The sequence below is a fragment of the Fundulus heteroclitus genome, chromosome 9 (genome assembly GCF_011125445.2).
Source record: "Fundulus heteroclitus isolate FHET01 chromosome 9, MU-UCD_Fhet_4.1, whole genome shotgun sequence".
Taxonomy (NCBI): domain Eukaryota; kingdom Metazoa; phylum Chordata; class Actinopteri; order Cyprinodontiformes; family Fundulidae; genus Fundulus; species Fundulus heteroclitus.
In genome coordinates, this window is record NC_046369.1 from 6,338,942 (window position 1) to 6,361,839 (window position 22,898).

Below are 22,898 nucleotides of genomic sequence, written 5' to 3' on the forward strand. Positions count from 1 at the left end.
CCCCCCTTAAGATCAAATGTTTTGGGAGAATAGGGATGCGTCACAACCCCTGCAAACGAGACCTGGAGGTGTTTCTGCTCAACCTGACGTGTGAGCTGTCAGCAGAATTTCCTCCTGGAGTCTGTTTGACGCCGCCGCCCGTGGCGACATGGCCTCCAGTATGCGGTCCAGCGTGTTGATCAAGCGCGCAGAGCCCCGGCATTAGAAAGGGATCCTGCTGTAATCCGTTCAGTGATTGGATGCTGGCAGATGCTCCGCTCCGTCTTTCCCAACGGGTCGTAGGATGCCAAATGTTCCAGGTGACAGCTGTGGGGGCTTGTCATCCATCCATCCTGCGAATGACCTTGTGATGCCTGGCTGGAAAGATAAAGTGAAAAAAAATGTTGCGTCGCTTTGTCTGTTTTGGATGTATATGTAAAAGAATTGACAGAGTTATTTATTTTTTGCCATGGTCTCAGCATGGCGGATGCTTGGAAGGAGCTTGAGGAACGCTTCAGGTCAAGCTTATCAAGTCTGGGCCTGAATGTTTCAAAAGAAATTTCCGATGCAGAAACGAGTCAGAGAAGTTCATATAAGATGCCTTTCAGCAGTAGCAATTCCCATTTTCCCTCAACACAGCCGTAAACTGTAACGTTTTATGTGAGACACCAACACAAATGATGCATGGAAAATGATACGTGGCCTTTAAACTGTTTAGCACAGTTACAAAGGAAAAGTCTGGCTTAGTGTTCAGTTGTGGATCCCTACAGCATGCTGCTACCACCACCATCGAGTTTCACAGTGAACCTGGTGTTCAGGGAATTTTTGCAGCACAGTCAGAATCAGCATTTCTTTTTTTGTCACCGTGTGTTACTGGGGTGAAATTTATCGAATTGTGTTATGTATGTTTAAAAGTTTGATTTGAGTGACCAGAGCACCTTCTCCTGCACGTTTGCTGTGTGCGCTACATGAATTGTGACGAACCACAGAGGGCAATATATATATATAAATAATATGTATACATATACACTCAACAGAATTATGGATCTCTGCAGCTCCTCCAGAGTTACCACAAACCGTGTGGCTGCTTCTTTAATTAATACGCTCCGTAAACCTTTCTAAAACTTTACCTCTGACCCATCTGCACTGTTCCTTGGTCTACGTGGTTTCTCTTTGTTCACCAAAGTTCTCTAAGAAAGCTCTGAGAACTTAACAGAACAGCTGTATTTGGGATGAGATTACACACAGGGGGCATTATTTGCTAATATAATATCTGAAAAAAAGGGAAGGGAAAAAATAATAATAATTATTTAATATCCGAAGCCAACAGGTTTCTCTATATTTTATTTAGAGGCATCAGAGCTAAGGCGGCTGAATACGGATGGTGGTCCCGTATTAAAGAATGTTATTTTGAAAAAATGTTAAACAATGTATTGTTTTCCTTCTGCTTTATTATTTGTTCTTCTTTGTGTTTGTTGATCACCTAAAATAAAATACATAAAAGGTTTGTGGTTGTTACCTGGGAGGTGTTAAAAAGTTTAACAGGTATGGATGTTTTTGGGAGACGCTTTCAGTCATCTGTTTTAAGTCAATTTCGTTTAAACGTTTGCCCAGTTTAATGGGGATGTAGTCAAGCCAACAGCCCCAAGACTGTTTAAGATGTTCGATCTTGTTCTCACTTAGTTTCTTATCCACTCCTCCTTTTGTAGAGGGGGTCACAGGCTTGAAGGAGCTGGCCTTCCTGAGGGACCTCGCCGAGCAGAACTCTGTGAAGTACGGCGTCGACCGAGCGTTTGAGCGGGAGCGCTCCTCGCCTGGATCAGCGGCCACGATGCCGGTGGTGAAGGGCAGCATGATGGTGCTGAACCAGCTGAGCAACCTGGAGACGTCGGTGGGACGCTTCTACATCAACCTGCCCAACCGAATGATCGACCTGGTGCGCTTCAGCCTGCCCTACACTGACCCCATGGGAGATGGTGAGTGCTGTGGACCAGACAGGGACAAAGGAAAACTCCACCATCAGAACTGCAACACACACTGAGACAAATTCAAAGTGTTGATTCTCTTTTTATATTTAACTCAAGAACTAAATGAACAAACCCTGAAAAGTGCAACTGGTTCCCTGAGAGAAGCAGGATATTTAAATCTGATGTAAAATGAGGGGATTAATTGATTATCTTATGCACAAAAGCAAATCTTCCATTATCTGGCCATAAACAGTATAATCTCGCTGTTTATTAGCCCAGAATTGTATAAGTTTTTAGTGTGAATGCATTGACTGAACATGAAAGTGATTGAATTTTGTTTGTATTTGACCTGCCAATCATCAGTTCAAATAGATCAAGGGAAAATTAGCTTAGTTTGAATTATTGGCCAACTGTTTAGTGTATCCCCACATTAAGTGTCTGTGTTGGCTAAATTTAACAATGGATGTTTTTTTATTTGAATAAACAGTGCAAAGCAAGGTTGATCAGAAATTAAGCTGAAATTGAATTAAGTTTTACCTCGTAGTCAGATACAGTCAGACCAAACTTGGTCCACACAAAGATGGATTTGGCTGATTATTAACGAGTTTTTTTGTTTTTTTGTTTTTTGTTTTCTTTGTGAATGCAGTTTTGAAAACATTGCCTTTTTTTTACTTTACTGCCAAATAATGTTACATTTCATTTACAATAACCCCCAAAAGTGTTGGAACATTCAGAAAGAAATGTAAAATTACAACAATGTAAAAAAAAAAAGTTTTACTATAGAAACATAACTGAGAAAAAACTACTGCAGCTCCCCAGCAGTGATATTAACAGCCTTGGTTTTCACAGTTCCTGCTGTTTGAAACTTTTTAATTGCTTTTCGTGCATGGAAGTAGCCATGTTTTCCAGTCATTTTGTAATGTGTGAAAATCACCAGACATCTGTCTGACTAGAGTGACATATTCTCTTATTTTCCCATGTGAAGAGTGAATATGGAAAATGGGCCTCTGTGGCACATAAGTAAGGGAAACAAGATGTCATGAATTACCCATTAAAATCCTCTGGACTTCTCTTCTGATCAACTTATAAAACAAGTATAAATAAAGCAATGCTTCACTTAATAGGAATTTGTAGATGTATCAATTATTGCTCTGGAAATGTTGTTATAACCATTTATTTCATCACATCAGATTTATTTCTTCTATGCATAAATGTGCTCGAAGTTCACACCATTTATCATCTTTTTTCCAGAAATAAGTTAACCATGGGAGGATGTACTTTGTCAGGCATGGTCATTTTCAGATGTGGTTATAGTAGGAGAAATGAAGTTAGAGGAACAATGTTTTGTTAATTTTGAAGAAGGACCGGCTGCCTAACGTACCTGTTGCGTCTTCTCCAGGTTTCATCATGACCGTGAGCCGGCCCTGTTACTTCGCTAACCTGCTGCTGGGTGTGGTCGGGGTGGATGTGAACCTGGCGTACATCCTGGAAGATGTCACCTACTACCAAGACTCGCTGGCTTCTTACACATTTCTCATTGACAACAAAGGTTAGACATGTAGCCGCTTACAGGGAAACCATGTCTGATCCATACAGGACGTTGAGCCGACCCAGATCTCGCTTCAATCCAAATACTGCATGCTTTAAAGCATCTCTGCAGAGAAGCTGAATGTTAGTACGGTTTTTATTGGCTTGCACTGATGGTTGAGTTGGTTAAAATGCTAAAAGAGAAACAATTGAGGCAAAACATTTTCTACGGCGTAAATAATGAGAACGTGTGTTGGAGAGGAGCGGCTTTTATTTAAATCTTTCCAGATTTACACACCTTTCTGTGTCTTTGTTTGTTTTTAATTCATTTGGGTATTAATATGGCGTTAAACTGTTGCTTGCTACTGCATCAACATTATTAGTGCTGTAACTCCCAATTATAGCTAAAGCACGTGTTCAATTAATGTTGAAAGTACCAACGTGTCTATAAGGGTGCTTCATTCCCTGTACCAACTGACTCATTTGAGTACAGCCACTTGCTGTTAGGCAGCGATTCTGCTGACAGACAACGCTCTGGACTTCTGTCATTAAAAAGACCATTTGGGTCACAGATCTCTCCTCAAGCATTTTAAATCGGATTAGATTTTACAGGTTTAGACCCGCATCACGACTAAAACTTAGCTGGACTGAAATGTTTTTGGTAATAAATAACAAATATGATGTTTTTTTTCTAAGATGGCGTTGAAAAAGGATGAAAGTTAGTGATTTTAACCACTATTTCACTGTAATTAAACATTCCTGAACTGGTAATTTGATTGCTGATATGCTTTGAAAGCAAAGCTGTAAATTGAAGGCAACAAGTTAAATATCATTAACATTAAAAACAAGCAACATAAGGACTTTTATCTGTTTTCCAAAAAGCCTTCTTCCTTACTAATGTGAAACATTTTTTGTGACTCTTCTTTCAGATGCACTGGCTAGAGATGTTTTTGCTGATTTGCAAACATTTACATATCCTGTTTCATGATACTTATGATGATAAAATACTTAGAATATACAGTAGCAATTATGCAGTCCTTTGTTCTGCCTTCCTGTGTTCAAACTTGGTTTGATCTGCCAAGGTTACACCCTGATGCACCCTTCACTGACCAGACCCTACCTGATGACGGAGCCGCCCCTGCACACGGATATTATCCACTATGAGAACATCCCGGGATTCCCTGCTGTCCGACAGAACATCCTCAGGTGAGAGCGGATGAAGAACTGTTGTAGGAAATAAAAAAAATAGAGCTGTAACTTAAATTCCTCCAGGCAGGGTCGTACAGGTGAGAAGATTTTGGGTCACATTTTGAACAAACCTTTTTTGATTCAGTGTTCTGTTTTTTGCAGCCTACCTTTAGGCAGCCAGGTAATCGCTGTGCCCGTCAATTCGTCCCTTTCCTGGCACACAAACCGGCTCAGGGACAACAGCAAAGATGCTTACAATGTCAGCTATGCCTGGAAACTGGTAGGTGTTTTGTTGGTCTGTGGAGCAATAACCACTGGAAACGCGCAACACATTTATTCATGTTTACCTCCTTTTAAAGCATGCTATCATCACTTTACTGCGTTCTTAAGCCCCGCCAAGATTTATGTCCTCATACTTCACCCTCTTAATTTAGTTAGTGTTAAAAAAACAACAACATTAAGCCCCCACACCCAGAAACTGTGTGAATCTGTTTGCTTCAGAAGCCCTGAAGTGTTCTCTGCTTGGAGCAAATAACAGAACCGACACATCGTCATCGTCACGCCACTTTGAGTCTTTCTGCTTGCTGACATGTAGGCTTTTTGGCAAGAGGAGAAAAATCACCTTTAATTTCAGCATGCCGCTTTCGCTTCCTTTTAAATGCCATCCGACGTTTAGATTATTTTATTCAAACAAGTTGTTTGACATGAGTTTGGCAGCATTGCACGTTCTTTAATGGGCTTTCCAGAGCCAGGACATCACTAACCTGGCCTAGAACAATATAATTTGAGAAGAGTTTTGCTTCCCACACAGGTTGGCCCTTTTTGCAGTGTAAATAATATCTAGGTTGATTGAAACACGGATTTATTTGAAGAGATGGCTTCCACTGTAAAGAAAAACAGGTGATTTAAATTGGTTTAGATGTAAAAAAGAAAAGGAAGAAAAAAACAACCCAAAAAACCTGTAAATTTGCCTTTTTTCTTATTGCTGAATCAGAAGCCAACTTCAGCTTTGTGTTTTTTGATTTGTGCAGCAAACAGATAATAGAACCCAGGCAGATAGATGTTTGTTTTTCTTTAAATATTTAGGTGTTATAGAAGCAGGTGGGTAAATAAGGAACTCCGAGCATGGAGAAGTATTGAATTTTCAAAACGAATGTGTGTTAAGGACTCAGGAAATCATGACTTGCAAAATGATCTGTCTGTGCAGGTAGTTTTTCAGATAAGAATCTGGACCATAAACATCAAGACGTTAATGTCAAAGTGTGATTTATTTATTTTTTCTCCCCATTTTCTGTTGTTTGGCACATGTTTTTGAAGTTGCATTACTGGATCTCGTTGCACATGATCTATTATTCAACCAAAAGCCAAGGGTATAGAACTTATTTTGAAGTATTTGTTCTTCATTAAGAGATTTGAAAGCACAGACATACAAAGGAGAATAAATGTACTGCATTTAACTGGACTTCTTAACAGAAAAGAATATCCAGGAAGCATCTTATAAGCTCTCCTCTTTCTTTGGATTAGGTCCAGGACACGTCGTTTATCCTGTGCATCGTGTACGTGCAGCCAGAGATCCCAGTGAAGCAGCTGAAGAACCTGAACACAGCCCCCAGCTCTAAGCTGCTGTACCATCGCTTGGACCTGTTGGGTCAGCCCAGTTCCTGCCTGCACTTCAAGCAGCTTGCCACTGTCGGTAAGAAGAACTCCAAATTCACCAGACCTTTAGCATTAAACTTACTCCGTCTAACTCTGCTGTCCGTCTGCTTCCCAGAATCCCCCACAGTGATGCTGTCGGCCGGTAGTTTCTCCTCTCCTTACGAGCATCTCAGTCAGCCTGAGACAAAGCGGATGGTGGAGCACTACACGGCCTACCTCAGTGATAACACCAGGCTTATTGCCAACCCAGGCCTCAAGGTACTCAAGCTTTGAAAACACACATGACTGCAGGCACGCACACGTAAAGAGTTAATTGGTTTACTTAAACGCATGGTACACTCCCTGCCCTAAGGGCGGACTGGATACCTGTTTACATATCTTCCTGACTGTATGAACCTTACAAACAGATTAATTTCATCCTAATCTAATGAGTTATTTTGTGGGAGACGGTGCTTTATAGTTTTGTTTTTTTTTCCACCATGAGATATTGCAGTTAAAATCTCAGAGGTTGTAAAGATGTCCTGCAGCTTTAAGAAGAAGGGGCTAAACCCCCACACAGGTTTTGGCATTCTGTGTGCATTCCTCTCCTGGGGGGAGTTGGAACTCCAAAGCAGAGTCCTGGTACAGATTCCCAGGCTAGTCTTTAAGACCCCCTCCAGTGACCTCATCACCCCTTTCAAACTTGGAGGTTTGTCTCAGAATGGTTCCAGGCTTTAGGATTAATCAGTCAGACTTACTCCTTCTAAATGCCACTTCATAGATTGGACTCTCTTTTTTTAACACCTCTTTTTCTTAAAGGAGAAACATTTAGTCATTCTGTTCTCAAAGCAAATCCTGCAAAAAAAAAAAAAAAAAAAGTTTTCAGAACTTACATTCAAGTCAAAAACACTAAATCTATCCAGCTTTTTTTTTCAACCCCTGCTGTTTCTCCTCATCCTTTCTCTCATCTTTCATCCCTCCTTCCTTTCCCCTCCACAGTCCTCTGTCAGGAACGAGGTTATGGCGACCAGTCATGTTACGGATGAGTGGATGACACTAATGGAAATGAGTAGCCTCAACTGCTACATTGTGCGGCGTTACATAGCAACGCCCAGCGGGGTACTCCGGATTTACCCAGGATCGCTGATGGACAAAGCTTTCGACCCGACCCGCAGACAATGGTGAGCTTTACTCTGGTGGGTTTGAAGAGGGGTGCAAGACGACATTGAAGGTGTTTGGATTTTTGTTTTAGGGCAGCAAAGGGTAATCCTGAATAGCTTTGGAGTTTGCGCCTGTTAAAGACGAAGAAGCATGTGATTTTTATGAGTTCAGTCTGGTAATGTTATTCCAGTGAAATTCTTGAATTCAAATTAGCCGTTACATCACTGAGTAAAAAGTGAAACATTTTTCTTCTTACTTTAGAGCTAATTTATGTTTTTCTGAACAGTAACCACATGTACTCATGTGGCTTTCCAAGCCTAATCTCAGTCTCACAGTTCACAACTGTAGAGGATTGAAACGTACAGTGCCCAAAAAAAATATATATAAATATTTATCCCATTTAACTGTAGCCTATTTAACCATCCATTTAACTTTAAGTAAATTAAATTTAATAGATTTCTATCCTAATATTACAGATGTTCTGATTTATTCCATTACATCTTTAATGTTTGTTTGTGGTATTGTACCCATTTATAGATGCATAAAATAGAGAAATATGTCCTCAGGTTGTACTGGAAACACTAGCCTGACAAACATTTGCAAATCCAAAGACATTCATAACTTTTAACTACACTATGTTCAACTTAATTGTAACATGATTCTCATATCAGAGTTCTGACCTTTGTTGCAAATTAAATGTAGCAAAACTTAAAGTGAACATCATGTGAAAGGTTCCTGGCACAGAGCATGCTAGCGAGCTAAGCTACTAGCGTTAGCGTCTCGCTCAAGCTGTAATAAAAACAATGGCCTGAACCCAGTATTTGTGTAGCATAGCTTTTAGTGTTACTTGTATAAAAATGCTTGCTTCTAATTTCTAAAAATAATGAATGAAAAACCAGCACAAACTGATAAATTAAGAGGACTTAAAGGCAAAGTCTATTCAAGATAGACGAGCTGGAGGCAAGAGCTGTGGCACAGGCTGGTCTCCTCTGTGTCTTTTCACATTGATGAACATTTCTGTAAAGTTCCTGTTTTTTAATTGGTCTTATGTAATAATAAAATCTTTAGAAAAAAATGGATTTCTGATTTTCACTAGCTCTAAGCCACAATTATTAGAAACCAAGTTTTAAAATAACTATCTGTAAGAATCTAGTTAAGGGTCTGACTTTTTGAATTTTCAACTGAGCTAAATAAGGTTTTCATTGATTATTCCAACTTGCTCCTGTTTGTTTGGGCTAAGACAGAAATGGACTTGATGGGGAAACCCTCTGACTGTGTTGTACAGGTACCAGCACGCTGTGGCTAACCCTGGCCTCATCACCTTCACCGGCCCCTACCTGGATGTCGGCGGGGCAGGTTACGTCGTCACCATCAGCCACACCATTCATGCCTCCAGGTCAGAAATAAATGGTTACAGTTTAAAAGTAGTGTAAGTAGTGGCGTTCTGTCTGGTCTGTTTCCTCTAGATTAAAAGCGGTCACATTAAGCATTTAATTATTGGCAATCAGATTTAAGCCTTCTTGGATACTGCTCAACAGAACCACTGTTGTGAGGACAGACATTGTGAGCAGCAAGCCTTCTTTCCTGGGGGTCATTTCAGTGGAAATGAACTGTCTCTGAGAACAGGAAATAATTTGACACAAGCCAAAAGATACCATAGAGTCTTTCATTGGTTTTCAGCGAGTGAAATAGTCCGTGTTCTGTCATAATTATCTTCAAGTCTGCTCTTCCAAAGTGCCCTCAGGCAAATCAGTGTAGTGCTATAAGATTCAGTCCTGGAAGAAAAAAAAAGAAGACAGATGGTAAATTTCTTGGCTTGTTAGTGCAAAAGAGATTGGGGGAAAAAAAAAAAACATCTAGAGTCCCGGGCATAGATTTAAATGTTTATTTCTATGTCAGTGAGCCTAAAATACAACAGAGCATTATGGCCACCGGGTTGCTTACAGCACCACAATCCAAACTGTTTATCAGAGCCCCTTCCAGTATTCTGACTATAAACAAACAACCAGTTTAAGGGTGTATGATAAGGGAGGGTTTATGTTTGGTAGATGGATTGTTCAGTGAGTGTAACAAACAGTATGTTTGTTTGAGACAGATTTCAAAATAACCTGGCTTTTAACTGTTTTATTTTTGCTTTGTTTAACAAGGATCTGTATAAATTTTGGACTACTTATGGGAAACCTCACAGAATTTTCATTTTCCCAGCGTTTGTTGTTGTTCTTTCCTCCCTTCTGACTCATTTTTCTCCGTCTTTCTGCTCTGTCTGCAGCTCTCAGATGGCCCCTGGTTATGCGGTTGCAGTCATGGGTATAGACTTCACTCTTCGGTACTTCTATAAGGTCCTGTTGGATCTGTTGCCCATCTGCAACCAGGACAGAGGACATAAGTTAAGGTAGGAAGAGGGTAGATTTTTAATTCCCCTTTCTTCCCCCTCGATCCCCCCTGGAAATCTATGCAAGCTTACAACATTCATGTTTGACCGGGCAAGGACAAAAGTTGCTCAGAGACAGAGAAGACAGCAGAATGAAGGATGAAGAAATAAGCTGATTATCAGGACTCTTCTGTGGGAGATCTGCATCAGTACCCTATAACTTTATCCATCTATTCTTTTGATTCCTCATCCCCACCTAGTTCTTTTTTTGGGGGGGATGTGGGGGTTCAGCCATGTAAAACGGCTTTAGTTTGTAAGTGAGTTGCAGCAGGAAGAAGCTGCATATGGCTAAATCTTTAAGGGACAGGCAGAAGTAGAATGGAGCCTAAACGTCCCGTTAAAAGAAGGCTGTTATAATTCTCAAGCGCTGTTTGAAGTTGTTACTGATATTTGTTCTGCAATGCAGGTGCTTCATAATGGAGGACAGAGGATACCTTGTTGCTCACCCAACCCTCATTGATCCCAAAGGTCACGCCCCTGCAGAACAGCAGCACATCACACACAAGGTAAAGGATTCAGAGATAAGCAAAGTGAGGCTCAATCAGGATTGGAGTCCCAGAATAGGAGGAAACGAGAGGGGGATATTTATTTAAAAATTCTTTGTTTTTCCTCCTTTTTCAACACTCGCAACCCATTCTGGGTAAATCCGAATGTTACCTTTCAGATCAAACGGAATAAGAACATGACTACCAGTGTGGCCGTTGTTTCATCACTTAAAACTTTGATACGGGGTTAAAAATCATGTCAGTGTAAATTATAATGATTAGAATGCCTTGTTAAAATGACTTAAAGGACATATATAGTTTTAACTTCTTGTAAATTGTTTTCAGACTTTACATTTCTATATTTCACTCAAAGTACAATAATTATTGTAAGCTTAAAGTGTGAAAGACAAAGTGAGGAGGGCTGTTGTCTGAGAGCAGTCGCTTGGAGATCTAGCAAACCGGCACCTTATAGAGATTTAGAAGTTCTGTTGTTACCTGAGCCTGGCTATAAATCACCACGTGTGATTAAAATAATAAAATAATGCAACAGCTGTGTCACCAAAATAGCCAACTCTATATTAGTGTGTCATGCAGTAGTAAAATGAGTAGTGTGCTTTCTTCCTTGACAACGATTAATATCCACCACATAACTTTCACTTTTCTACACGTCAAGTCCTTGTTTTACTCTTGAAGGTTAAGCTTTACTTCAAAACTCTGTTAATTCGTCTGTAGTTAGTTAAGCGAGAGTGCTTATTGTTTTAAGGTGAACCACAGAGCTCTGCACTGACAGAGGACCATGAAATAATAAGAATAAATTTAAAAGACAGAATGTTCTACCCTGGATGGCTTTGAACTTAAGAAATCATCTGAGGTCACCCAGGTGGTCTGGCTGTTCACTCCCTTGCTTGAGTTGTCTGTCCTACCGCACCCATGATTCCTGCATAGATAATCTTTGAAACAAAAAGCCTCACTCCTTACTTTCTGTTTTTGCCAATGAGCCGCAACACATCCATTCAAGATAATTCTGGTAAAAAAAAAATGTATTTAACAAAGAAAACAACATTTCTCCACGTGTCATTTCAAACCCAGTTGCCACATTATCCGTATTTGGTATTCCTATTTTTAAGAGACATCTACATTTAGTATTCCTAATTTTTAAAGAACTATGGCTGCAAAACGTCTTTGTAGTGAAATTTACTTTTACTTGACTACTTTCAAAAGCAATGGAAAGGCAGATTATGATGTATTTATATTTAATATTTTCAATATTATGGGTTTACTATTTGTAGAGTGATACATTTAGGTAAAGATGCTTATCAGGGCAAAATCAAGTCATACCAAAATATCTCCCTTGCAAAGTCTGTATATTTATTTACTGTAGAACAAAATAGCTTTGTAAATTTTATTTTAGGTAGTTAGAACCACTTTATTATTTTAATTGTAGTGAAAGCGGTTTCTTCAGGCAGTCCCATATGTTCTGTTTTCTACAAAATCCCCCCCATGCGTATTAAATCAGAAAAAAATAAGTAAAAAGGTATGAAATCCTAATCAACTGTTATGTGAATAAACTGCCTTTGCTTTTTTAAAACTGTTTTATTTTGCAAGAAATAATTTATTTGTAATTATAAATTATAATCTTTCCTTTTTTGGGTATGTTTGTGGTCTATTTTAGGAGCCTCTTGTGGCCAATGACATCCTGAATCACCCCAACTTTGTCAAGAAAAACCTTTGCAACAGCTTCAGTGACCGCACAGTGCAGCGCTTCTACAAGTTCAACACCAGTATACTGGTAAGTCTGAAACAAATGCACCAGAGAAGGAATGAGAGGTGTAAAATAAGCGATGTTGTGGTGTCACACTGCCATCTTCTGGTGCCACACGGTACTTTCATTTCTTCTCTAGCTTTACAGTTAAAATGTCTTTATTTAGTCCAATTTTACTATTATATAACCAACAAGCTTAAGCCATATTTCCTCTTTTTTTTTTAATTATGTTCTGATGTGATTTAAATCATTAACCTGAATTATAAATCATACAATGCATATTAAGACATAAATGTTCACCTGTTTGGTTGATGCATGTTGACCTCCTTAATCTTTACTCGCTCAGGGAGACCTCACCAACCTCGTCCACGGCAGCCATTGCTCCAAGTACCGCCTCACTAGGATCCCCGGCACCAATGCCTTCGCTGGCATCGTCAATGAGACGTGTGACTCGCTGGCTTTCTGCGCCTGCAGCACGGTGGACCGCCTCTGTCTCAACTGCCACAGGTGATTGCACACGTTGCATGTTTTCAGCTTGCTGATAGAAAACCGAAGGAGAACGAACGAACACCAAGATTGTGTCTTTCTGTTAGGTTGAGGCATGGTCAGGGTTTTTATAGCTTATGCAAAACTGCAAAATGGTTCTTAGGCAGGTGATAAATCGGTGATGTTTAAACTCTAAAGTATGACAACCTGTTTCCTTTACTTTTTAACTAACTGATTGGTCTACTTGTGCAGGATGGAGCAGAATGAGTGCGAGTGTCCGTGTGAGTGCCCTCTGGAGGTCAACGAGTGTACAGGCAACCTCACCAATGCTGAAAACAGGTCAGTAGCACAAATGAAGCAACTCGTTCTGCTATGGGTGAAAACGCAATTTTGTTCCTTGAATGGCTACAAAGTTGATGAGAGTAATTTAGGGGAGTTAAAATGATGAACAAACAGCTTGAAAAAATGCAGAGCTGTTTGAGTAGTGGAAGTCCAGAAGAGAGTGCAATTACCGTGGAGGACAGTGGGAGAACTGCATAAAGCATTGGGATGGCTCATTAGAGGAGCTCTAATTATCTCAGTCTGGCAACAGGAAGGTTTTACATTTCTCTGTAAAATAACACAAAAACCCTTTCAAAGATGCAATAAGTAATGCTACTCTGAGCTTCTTCTTCTGTAGGAAGCCTGGAATCAAAGCCCCAGCAGAAAGGATTTAAAATCTAATGCAGATCAACAATACTTCTTTTTTGTCTTCGTTCATATAATAATGTGATTTAAACAGTTCATTTTGCTAGTGATAGAGTCCACTTTAAATCTGAAATTGTTCTAGACTAACGACAAAAGGTCATATTTACAGACAGGCTTAAAATCTTTTGAGGAAACGTTCTGTAGGAAGTAGCATGTTGACCAGACACTTTCATTCACCGTCAAAAAGCAAGTGGAATAATATTCTGGCAGGATATTAGCACACAGTGAGTTTAGCATCAAAGCCTCAGCTGTTAAATTTGTGTTTGGAGTCATTGTCTTGTTACAACATCCAGGTGCAAGGCTACGATCATACTGCAGGGAAATGCAGCCCATATGCGACTCCTTCTGTTATCTGCGGGTCACTTTGCGGTCTTGAACCGTTCAGACAGAAGTCTGATGAAGGTCACATTTAATAGTAGTATGAACGGCCACCTCTATTAAAAAAAAAAAAAAGAATGATTTCAGCAGAAAATCGGAATTAAGCATCTAGACCTGCAGTGTGAACGTAGCCTACGTTTGAATCATTTACCTGTTGATCTGAAGTATGATTCATTTAGAATCAGACCTCCTTGTTCAGTATTCCACCCACTTTGGGCAATCCACCAATAACCCTTGTAGCCTTGCTGCCACCACCATGCTTCACAGTTGGGTATATATTTCTTAGAATTGAGCACTTCACATTGACTCCAGTTGCCTACTTCTTGCTTCTGTGCCCATTATATGCAGTCTTTGTCTTTGCTGACCTTAAAACCTTTCTGCAGAAAGCATTCTCCTTATCCGTACAGGTATAAATCTTAGTTGAGCTTGAAAGTGTAGTTATAGGAGCTTCTTTTCTGCCCAGCTCCTTTTCATTCTGTGTTAATCTCAGTGGTTGTTCTCTGTGGACAATCACACTGCTGTTCGTGCATCATCCAGTTAGTGGCAGCCTTGAGCTTTGATAGTCCTTTAGTTCTTCCTCCTCATCCTGAACATGCTGCTTTGATGGTGACGGTTTGGTGTAAAACGCTTTCAGCATGGATATAGTGTCTAACAGTGAGCTGCTCCTGAGCTCGACCTTGTTGTGTTTAGGCACTATGCTTAAAAGCCTGGTCTGTGCAAGGAAACTAACCAAGAAGTATAGTTACAGTGACGGCAGAAGCTTGTTGATGCTTATAAGAAACATGTAGCTGAGATGCAACTTGGTAACAGATATTTAACCCAGTATTAACGGGGATGTGTGTGTATGTTTGGGCATGTCTGTGTAAATATAATCCTGCATGGATTAGAGATATTGTTTAATAAATTCACACCTGAAGTTATTTGTTTTACGATCACCCCACACTCTGAAAACAGCAGTTCCAATAAATCCATTAAAGATAGTCATACACACGCAACTATATACTAGGGCTGGGCGATATAGAAAAAAAGCTTATCGATGAAGTAGAAATGATATTGTTTGATACTGATAATCATCCAAAAAATTAAAAAACATAAAATACATATAAAAAACATATATTTTAAGTTCAGTCCTGAACATATTATGCTGTTGCTTAATGACCTATTCTTAGATACAGAACACACAAACATAGAAACTCAACCCTTTATCGAACCAACTTTTTACCAAACCTGCAAGTTTTTAAAAAAGTAAAAAAGAACACACTGCTCTCTGAACTCTTTGAAGGGGGCGGAGCATTCCTGGTTCTGCGTTTGTGATTGGTTGGGAGGATGTAATGACTGTAATATTAACCTACATGGCTAGAATGCAAAAGGAAGGAAAACTGTTATTCTATTGAACTTTTTATTTTGCCGGTTTTTATCATCCGGCCCTAGTATGTACAGCCCATATTATTCAGACGTCACTGATTAACATAACTCTGCTTTTAGACTGAACCTTTATCCATCTATAAGTGGGGTTCTTACATCCCTTGAGAAAAGTTTAATTATTATTTACATTACATATGAAGTGCACTGTATTTATGTATGTTTCTGTGGGTTTCCTCACCTTCCACTCTCTTTATCTCACTGCCTTACTATTTTTTTTGTCCTTGCGTCTGCCACTCCGCATCTGTCTATCATTGCTGTTGTTTCACCCACCTCCTTTCATCAGCCGTCAGCTGTCTATGACAGCATGCCAATGTTTCAGATCCCTGCTTTATGTAATCAGCAATTTCAATGTCAGTTTCTTAACAGACCTCACATGACAATGTTGTTTCCCTCTAGTAATTTGCCTTTGTTGCATATAATCATATTTCATGCTTGGATTTGAAAAGCTGTTCTGCACACACACACACACACACACACATTTTTGTTTTAAGTTTTATTGTGACCAAGACAAGTGCCCATTTTTGTACGTCCCTCTTCAACATGTTGGTTTGCTGTACAGGAACCCCAGCTGCGAGGTGCATCAAGAGCCGGTCAGCTTCAGTGTGATTGATCCCGGCCTGCACGACACTTTGCCGCAGTGCATCAACACCCGCTGCAGCCAGAGATACACCAGCAGGTGCACACGCTCACTGCACATTTTTAATATGCATGTATTTCAAAAGTTTAGAGGTACATCACCAGCACCTGCAGTTCATAAAGGCTCAGAAGTTTCATCAAGAGCATGAGTAGCACGCTTTCAGTTGTCTTTTGTAGTTATATAGCATACCAATTCAGTGATTTATTAATTTAAAAAAAGACACAAGCCTGAATTTAGTAGCAATTTTCCCCAATCTGCACAGGGTTCAATATAAACATCCACCCCCCAATCATGTTGGTTTAATACGTTAATTATGTATCACTGTAGTTATGCTGCTATTGGTTTAGGCTGCTGGACGACATACAGACCCTTTTTATCTGACTATTTTTTCTACTACTCTTCAATTTTGCATTATCTGCTGTTATTTCAAATGTTAACTCTGTTCTGTCTCAGGTTTTCTCTTCACAGTAGGTACATCTGGCGATCTGTTTCGCTGTGACTCTGTTCTGGAGGCGGCCATCAGCTGAGAAAGATGTGCTCGACCATCATCTATAGAAAAACAACACAAAGTTGTTGGCAGCTGTTGCTTAACTACCAAACCCCTCCAGGACGGTGTTACAGCTAAACACAAAACCAGGCCAGATGTAGCTACTACGCCGAGAAAAAAGCAGACAGAACGTAACGTTAATAACAAATGATACAGAATACAGTGGGAAAGTGTAACAGAGTGAGGTAAAGGGATCATTATGTCTTCCAAAAGCCTAACCAACAGCAGCTGATCTGAGCCAATCATCCTCCCTTCACCGTGCTTAGCAGTTAATAAAATCTTGACTTTTACAAAGATGAGTGTCCAAATAGTGACGCTATTCAATGGTTATGGAGGAGGCTCTTCTTTCTTGGTCCTGCATCTTAAAGGGGATATATAATGCTTTTAGGTTCTTCCTTTTCACATTTAAATCATTGAGTTGTGGTCCATATAAAGTGAAACGGCAATGCTTTGATTTTCATTGCTCTTCATTAGTCGTGTTTCCGTCGACGTTTTTATGCGAATTTTGACGTATGGCATTAGAAAAGGTAAATGGAAACGGCAAATTCAAATCAACTTACTAAATTTCTCAAAAACGTTTTTTACACTTGCTTGAGGTGGTTTTTAATATTTTTGAAAAAAAGTAAATGCGCTAAAGATTAGATGGAAACGCATTTGTTGAATAAGTTCTGACGTAGCAAACATTTACCTCACATGACTGATCTGCTGTTTCTGCCGCCGGCGTCTTCATAAATGGTTCCCATAACGCCGATAAACAGGTCTGGAAGCAACAACAGGTACATGTGGACCAAGGAAGAGACTCAAGCATTTTTTAATCTCTTTCATGAAAAAAAAATAGCATTAAATTAGTTAAAATTTCGCTCCTTTACTGATCTGTGGTCCATGCTAATTTGCAACCTTTACTTCCTGGTTTTTGCAGTGAAACGTCAACATATGACAATGTTATGCTTTATGTTGCCTCGCTAATTCACCACAGACCAGTGGATGAAAACACGTCTGAGAGCAACTCGTTTTGTTGCGGTCTCCTTAAATGCAGCAGAGGCACATCACGCAGGTGGCAGAGCTTACAGTACAAAGTCACAGCGGAAAATAAAAATAGTGGCTGCGTGAAATTGGTTAGCCAAAAGTCCAGGACTGTGACATAACTGTTTCTAAAAACGTAATAGAGAAAACTGAACGGATTGAAAAACGTGACACAAACAGAACTTAATATCTACACAGCACCTGGTGAGACTGCATTTACCTTTTCTCCACTCCTGGAGACTCAAAGTACATCAAAAATGTATTTAGGGCTAAGAAAGGTGGATTTTTTATGACATGTCCCCTTTAAACTGCTCAGTCTTAAATTGTCCCTGCTCTGGACTGTATTGCTGGTGTTAGAGCAGCTTTTATGATGGTGTTGAGCCTAGGTATCCTCGCAATTTAAATAAATATTTACCAGTTCTGCCAAGGATAGTTGGCAAATATCCAACCAGAGTTATACAAGAAGCTTAATGGCTACAAAAAAGGATCTGTTCAAGGTGCAAACATTTATCCAGCTATTAGTGGGACTAGGTGTGGAGCCTGTAAGTATAATATTGACCACTATAAATCCACTATAAATAAATGTAATCTATTGCTCCCAATTAATCTAAGCCTAACCCTTTTCTCCCCAATCACTGCAGCTGTATGTCGTATTATGAGGCTTTAAAAAAAAAAAAGAGAGAAAAAAGGTTAAAATAAATCATTAAAGCCAAAATAATAGGACATTCTTGTAGATGGGCAGTGTATGTAAACGTGTGAATTTAAATGTTGGTATGAAGTCCTGTAGTGGAACTGACACTACTGCCTGTTAATAGCATTCAGTAATTAAAAAAACAACCAAATATACCACATCCACGTGTTAGCAACATGAGCTAACTCCTTCATGCTGCTATTCCTGGTCTGGTCTGTGTTCCAGCGACTGTTTCGGGGTGTTGGACTGTGAGTGGTGCATGGTGGACAGCGACGGTAAGACCCACCTGGACAAGCCATACTGCGCGCTGCAGAAGGAGTGTTTTGGGGGCATCGTCGGCGCCAAGAGTCCGTACGCCGACGGTCTGGGTCTTCTCGGTGAGTTAATAAGGTTAATCAAGGTTAATCAAATAAAAGTATCTTTTTTTTTAAGCACATTAAGAATAAATGCACAACTAATAGCAATACAATGAAAAACAAACTTTGCTTTGCAAACTTTGTTTAAAATATGCTTCAGCTTGCAGCTCAGTTCATTTATAGACAATTATCCTTTTTGCCTAAAACTGTTTTGTTTCTTTGGTATTTTCTCAACAGCTTTGGCTGTCCACCTTGCGTAAAATATTTTTCACACTATTACCAGAATAAAAATAAAGTCTAAAAATGTACGAGCAGCACAGCAGGGGTTCGGATCTAAGCACAAACGATTCGATGTCGTTTCCTCTTCAGGCTCTCGAACCCTCTTGTGAGCTTTTTTAACGATTCCCTGCCTCGTATACTTCTCCTCCTTCATCGTTCACTTCGCTTCCTTTGCAGATGAGGAAGTGGCATCTTTGAACATGATCAAGAGCGCCCCCGTGGGTCCGGTCGCTGGGGGCATCATGGGATGCATCATGGTGCTGGTGCTGGCGGTGTACGCCTACAGACATCAGATCCACAGACGCTCACACCAGCACATGTCACCGCTGGCTGCACAGGGTGAGCGTGGAGCCGGGTCTGTGTGTTTAGACAGGTTGTGTATTATTTATTTGAAGATAAAGGCAACAGCAACTGAGGGGTGATACCACAAACAGCATTACAGAGCCTTATAAAAGTATTCTGAACATTTAAGTGAGTAACAACCACAAGTTTCAATGGACAGATCCCATTTGGTAGATTAACATTAAGTAGTGCAACAATACCCACAGTTTATAAAGACATAACTCAGAAACCTTACTGCTATAATTGTGCGTTAATATGGTTCTTCAAAGTATCTAACTGTGGGGAGAGGAGGGGCGCTTAAAACACTGCAAAAACGAAACTAAAAATAAGTAACATTTTCTTCAAATGAGTGTATCTGTCCTAGATTTAAGCACGTAAATAAGATGATCTACCAATGAAATAAGTCTTACGCACTTAAAATAGGAACAACTCATCTCCATCATCTTATTTCAAGTGCAGGATGTCTAATTATCTTATTTTAGGGGTCAAAATACTCATTCTATTGGCATATCATCTTATTTACCTGCTCAAATCTAGGACAAAAATACAAATTTTAAGAACATTTTACTTATTTTTAGGTCCGTTTTTGCAGTGAACAAATGCACACAACATTTTTTTTTCTGTTTTTCTTTTGTCAAACATGTTGAAAACCTTGTTTTAATCTCCCTTTTAGAATGGTGCTCATGTTTGTTTTGGTCACTGACATAAAGTCCTAATAAAATACATTTGCTTGTGTAACCGGACAAAATGTGAAAGGATCCAGGGGCAGGATGCCTAAAAATGCAGAGGCGTTGTGTGACACGGCTAAGAAAGAAAAATGCTACACATTCTGAAATACTTTAATGATAATATGGGAATCATCACCAGCAAACTGCTAAATGTTCTACTTTTAAACAGGTGCTCACACTCAGTCATCAGTAGCTCCAACTTGCTTCTTAATCACTTAATTTATATGCAAACCAGCATCGAAGCATTTTGTTTGTTGCCCATTATTTTCTCTTTCGTGTAGATTTGCTTGGATAAATGTGAGATTTCGTAATATATCATGAGATGAAAATAAAAAAAGGCATAATTCCTGGCCCTGGCAAGTACGGTGTAGTTCAGCATACTTTATAGCTGTTGTGATCTTTGCTATTGTTATTATTACCTTGTGGACAGGTGGCCGACTTTTGAACAATTCAAACAGCTAAAAATCTTTGCATTTCTGTGGTGTTTCCATGGCAGAAGTTCAGGAAAAGCAAAAGTATAACACAAAAGCTGTGTTGAAATCAAAAGTTCATCATACTGCAGATGACACACCATAAGGTCTCCTCTGTTCTGTAACTAGTGCGTCTCCAAAAGAGATCCTGACAAACAGAGAAACCCTTTTTGACCGGGTAAACTAGGAAATTTTATTCTTCTTTAACTGGCCCGGATGATCCATAAGACAAGGCACGTTTGGCATTTCTGTCCTTGGTTTTAACATTTCAGGTGTAACTTGTTGATTCTGTCATTTCAACATAGTGGAACAAGAGGGTTTGTTCTCATTTCGGTCGTTTCTCTCTCCTTTACCTGCAGAAATGTCAGTGAGAATGTCCAACCTTGACAACGAGCGGGACGAGAGGGACGAAGACAGTCACGAGGACAGAGGAATCAGTAAGTGTGGCGCTTCCCTGCATGTTTCTCTCCTGCTGTTTGATAACTTTTCTGTCTGGCGCCTTGCTGACCTGTGTGCTGTCTTAACTTTCAGTCAGTAACACCAGATTCATAGCGGCAGTCATTGAGCGACACACCCACAGTCCTGAACGGAGACGGAGGTACTGGGGCCGGTCGGGGACCGAGAGCGACCATGGTAAGGCGCCTGATTCACACATGCACCTGCACACCTGCAAACGCAGCTCCGTTTTCATCAGCTTAACCACGCGGCGTACGTCTGACCAGCCATAAGATGCCACAACAGATTTATTTACAGTTGATATCCCACACGCTGAAACACATGCAGGGAGGCACTAGGTCTGTTTGCAGATTAGTTTTACGAGTAGTTTGTTGCTGCATGTACAAAGTCTGTGTTTTAACTCTTAGTTTGATTATTTAAATACATAAATGGTGAATGGTATGAAAAGCAGACATCCATGTTTTAGTTCTTGTTGTTTCAGTAAAAAAATGCTTAACCTGAATTCCTCCCATCCCATTATTTCCTAAAAACCTTTTTTTGCCTCTGAATAAAATGGATAAAAAATAGATATTTTTCTACCGTATTTTAATTCATCTAATGTTCTAACTTTGTGGAAAACAGTTAATAGCTGACGGTTCCCTGACAGCTTAAAGACACTAACTACACATTCATTGACTTCTACTGGGATTTTATCTGTACTGTAAAGTGGTAAACAAAAAAAAAGCATTCATGAATTTTAGGTTTGCATTTAAAAAAAATCTGAAAGTTGTTGAACCCCTCCCCCCCCCTTCCCTTTAGTTTGATTCCCTAAATAAAATCCAGGTCACCAGTTGGCTTCAGAATTCAATAGAGTTCAACTTTTCATTTTTAACATTACTATGACTGTGAAGCCCCCAGATGTTTTTTAAAGATCCTTACTGAGCAAACGGTATCTTGAAGGCCGAATTTAAATAAACGCTGAGTATCGTGCAAATGTAATATTTGCAAAACTAGTGGCAGAACATATCAACCTTGCCATTGTCATTGTGAAGCATGGTGGTGGTAGCATCATGCTGGGGTGAGGCTTTTATTCAGCAGGGACAGGGAAGCGGATCTGGGTTAATGGGAAGACGAGTGGCTCTAAACGCTTAATAATGGGTAATACTGGAAAACCCCATAGAGGCTCCAAAAGATTTAAAACTGTGGCGGAGTTTCAAGATCCAGTCTTACAAACTTCAACAAACGGCCAGAGCTACAATTAGGGCCCAAAGTCCAGTTCTGAGTGCAACTCTGAGTCTGTGACATGTCCTAAGAAATATATGCTTACAAATTGAGCTGCTTGAGCTGTTTTGCAAACAAGAATGAACAAAAGTTAAAGCTTCTAAACCTTTATTTTTTTATAGATGTTTTTAAACCATGCATAATTTGCCTTTCACCCTATAGTAATCAATTCACCTTATGCCGTCCCCTTACACAAACATCCAAAGTGAAAAGGTTCAAGCCTAATGAACGCTCCTTTGCAGGCGCTGCGGCTACTGTGACACGTAGACAACAGGAAACCTTCCATTTTCAGTGCTTCATGGAGCATAAAACTAAATAAATGGGCGTCAGTTGATCAGACCAGTCTCACATCCTCCTTTCGCTCCCGGTTGTGCGGCAGCGACTGAGTTCTCCTTTTATTCTTTACATTAACCGCAATTTTTTTTCTCCTGTCTACAGCCTGAGCTGACTGGCTCAGGTTCACGTTTTTAAGATTTTTCTAAGTCTGACACTTGCTGCGGACGAACACTTTCACCCACACAGGCTCTCTGCCACCCACACATGTGGCATCATTCCACTTCCTGGCAACGAGGATCTCTGCTACTTGTTGCATAACTGATGTTTGACGGAGAACAAGGGTGAACATGAAGAGAAGAGAGTGGGCTAAAATGAAACAAAATCAGAATGTGCGAGCTTTTTTTTTTTTTTTTTTTGCTGAATGTAGCACCACAGATGGGGAAACAGAACAAATGTGTTAAAACAATCTCTAGTTGTACGCTTTGTACCTTTTCTGCATGCAGTGCACTCCACACCTATTAGCACCACTGGTAAGTCTGCATAGAAAGCCATATAATAAATCAAGCTTTTATTACAGCAGCATAATCACACGCTTAGAAATGTGCAAAACCTTTTGTTCTAACTACATTTATTTGGGGCAGCACTCTGACAGATTCTTGTTT

At 39.8% G+C, this 22,898-nt stretch overlaps 1 protein-coding gene across 1 annotated transcript in view; it reads left to right on the top strand.

Moving 5' to 3' along the window:
• cachd1 (cache domain containing 1) overlaps window positions 1-22,898 on the top strand; it is a 107,475-nt gene that overhangs the window by 78,848 nt on the left and 5,729 nt on the right. Inside the window, exons 9-26 of the mRNA XM_012878071.3 lie at window positions 1,689-1,955; window positions 3,346-3,495; window positions 4,556-4,679; window positions 4,824-4,941; window positions 6,186-6,354; window positions 6,433-6,575; window positions 7,296-7,477; window positions 8,743-8,853; window positions 9,727-9,849; window positions 10,295-10,394; window positions 12,046-12,162; window positions 12,482-12,642; window positions 12,874-12,960; window positions 15,731-15,847; window positions 18,295-18,446; window positions 18,882-19,043; window positions 20,604-20,681; window positions 20,776-20,877. Coding sequence (XP_012733525.2) covers window positions 1,689-1,955; window positions 3,346-3,495; window positions 4,556-4,679; window positions 4,824-4,941; window positions 6,186-6,354; window positions 6,433-6,575; window positions 7,296-7,477; window positions 8,743-8,853; window positions 9,727-9,849; window positions 10,295-10,394; window positions 12,046-12,162; window positions 12,482-12,642; window positions 12,874-12,960; window positions 15,731-15,847; window positions 18,295-18,446; window positions 18,882-19,043; window positions 20,604-20,681; window positions 20,776-20,877 — 2,463 coding nt within the window. The remainder of the gene's footprint in view (window positions 1-1,688; window positions 1,956-3,345; window positions 3,496-4,555; window positions 4,680-4,823; window positions 4,942-6,185; window positions 6,355-6,432; window positions 6,576-7,295; window positions 7,478-8,742; window positions 8,854-9,726; window positions 9,850-10,294; window positions 10,395-12,045; window positions 12,163-12,481; window positions 12,643-12,873; window positions 12,961-15,730; window positions 15,848-18,294; window positions 18,447-18,881; window positions 19,044-20,603; window positions 20,682-20,775; window positions 20,878-22,898) is intronic.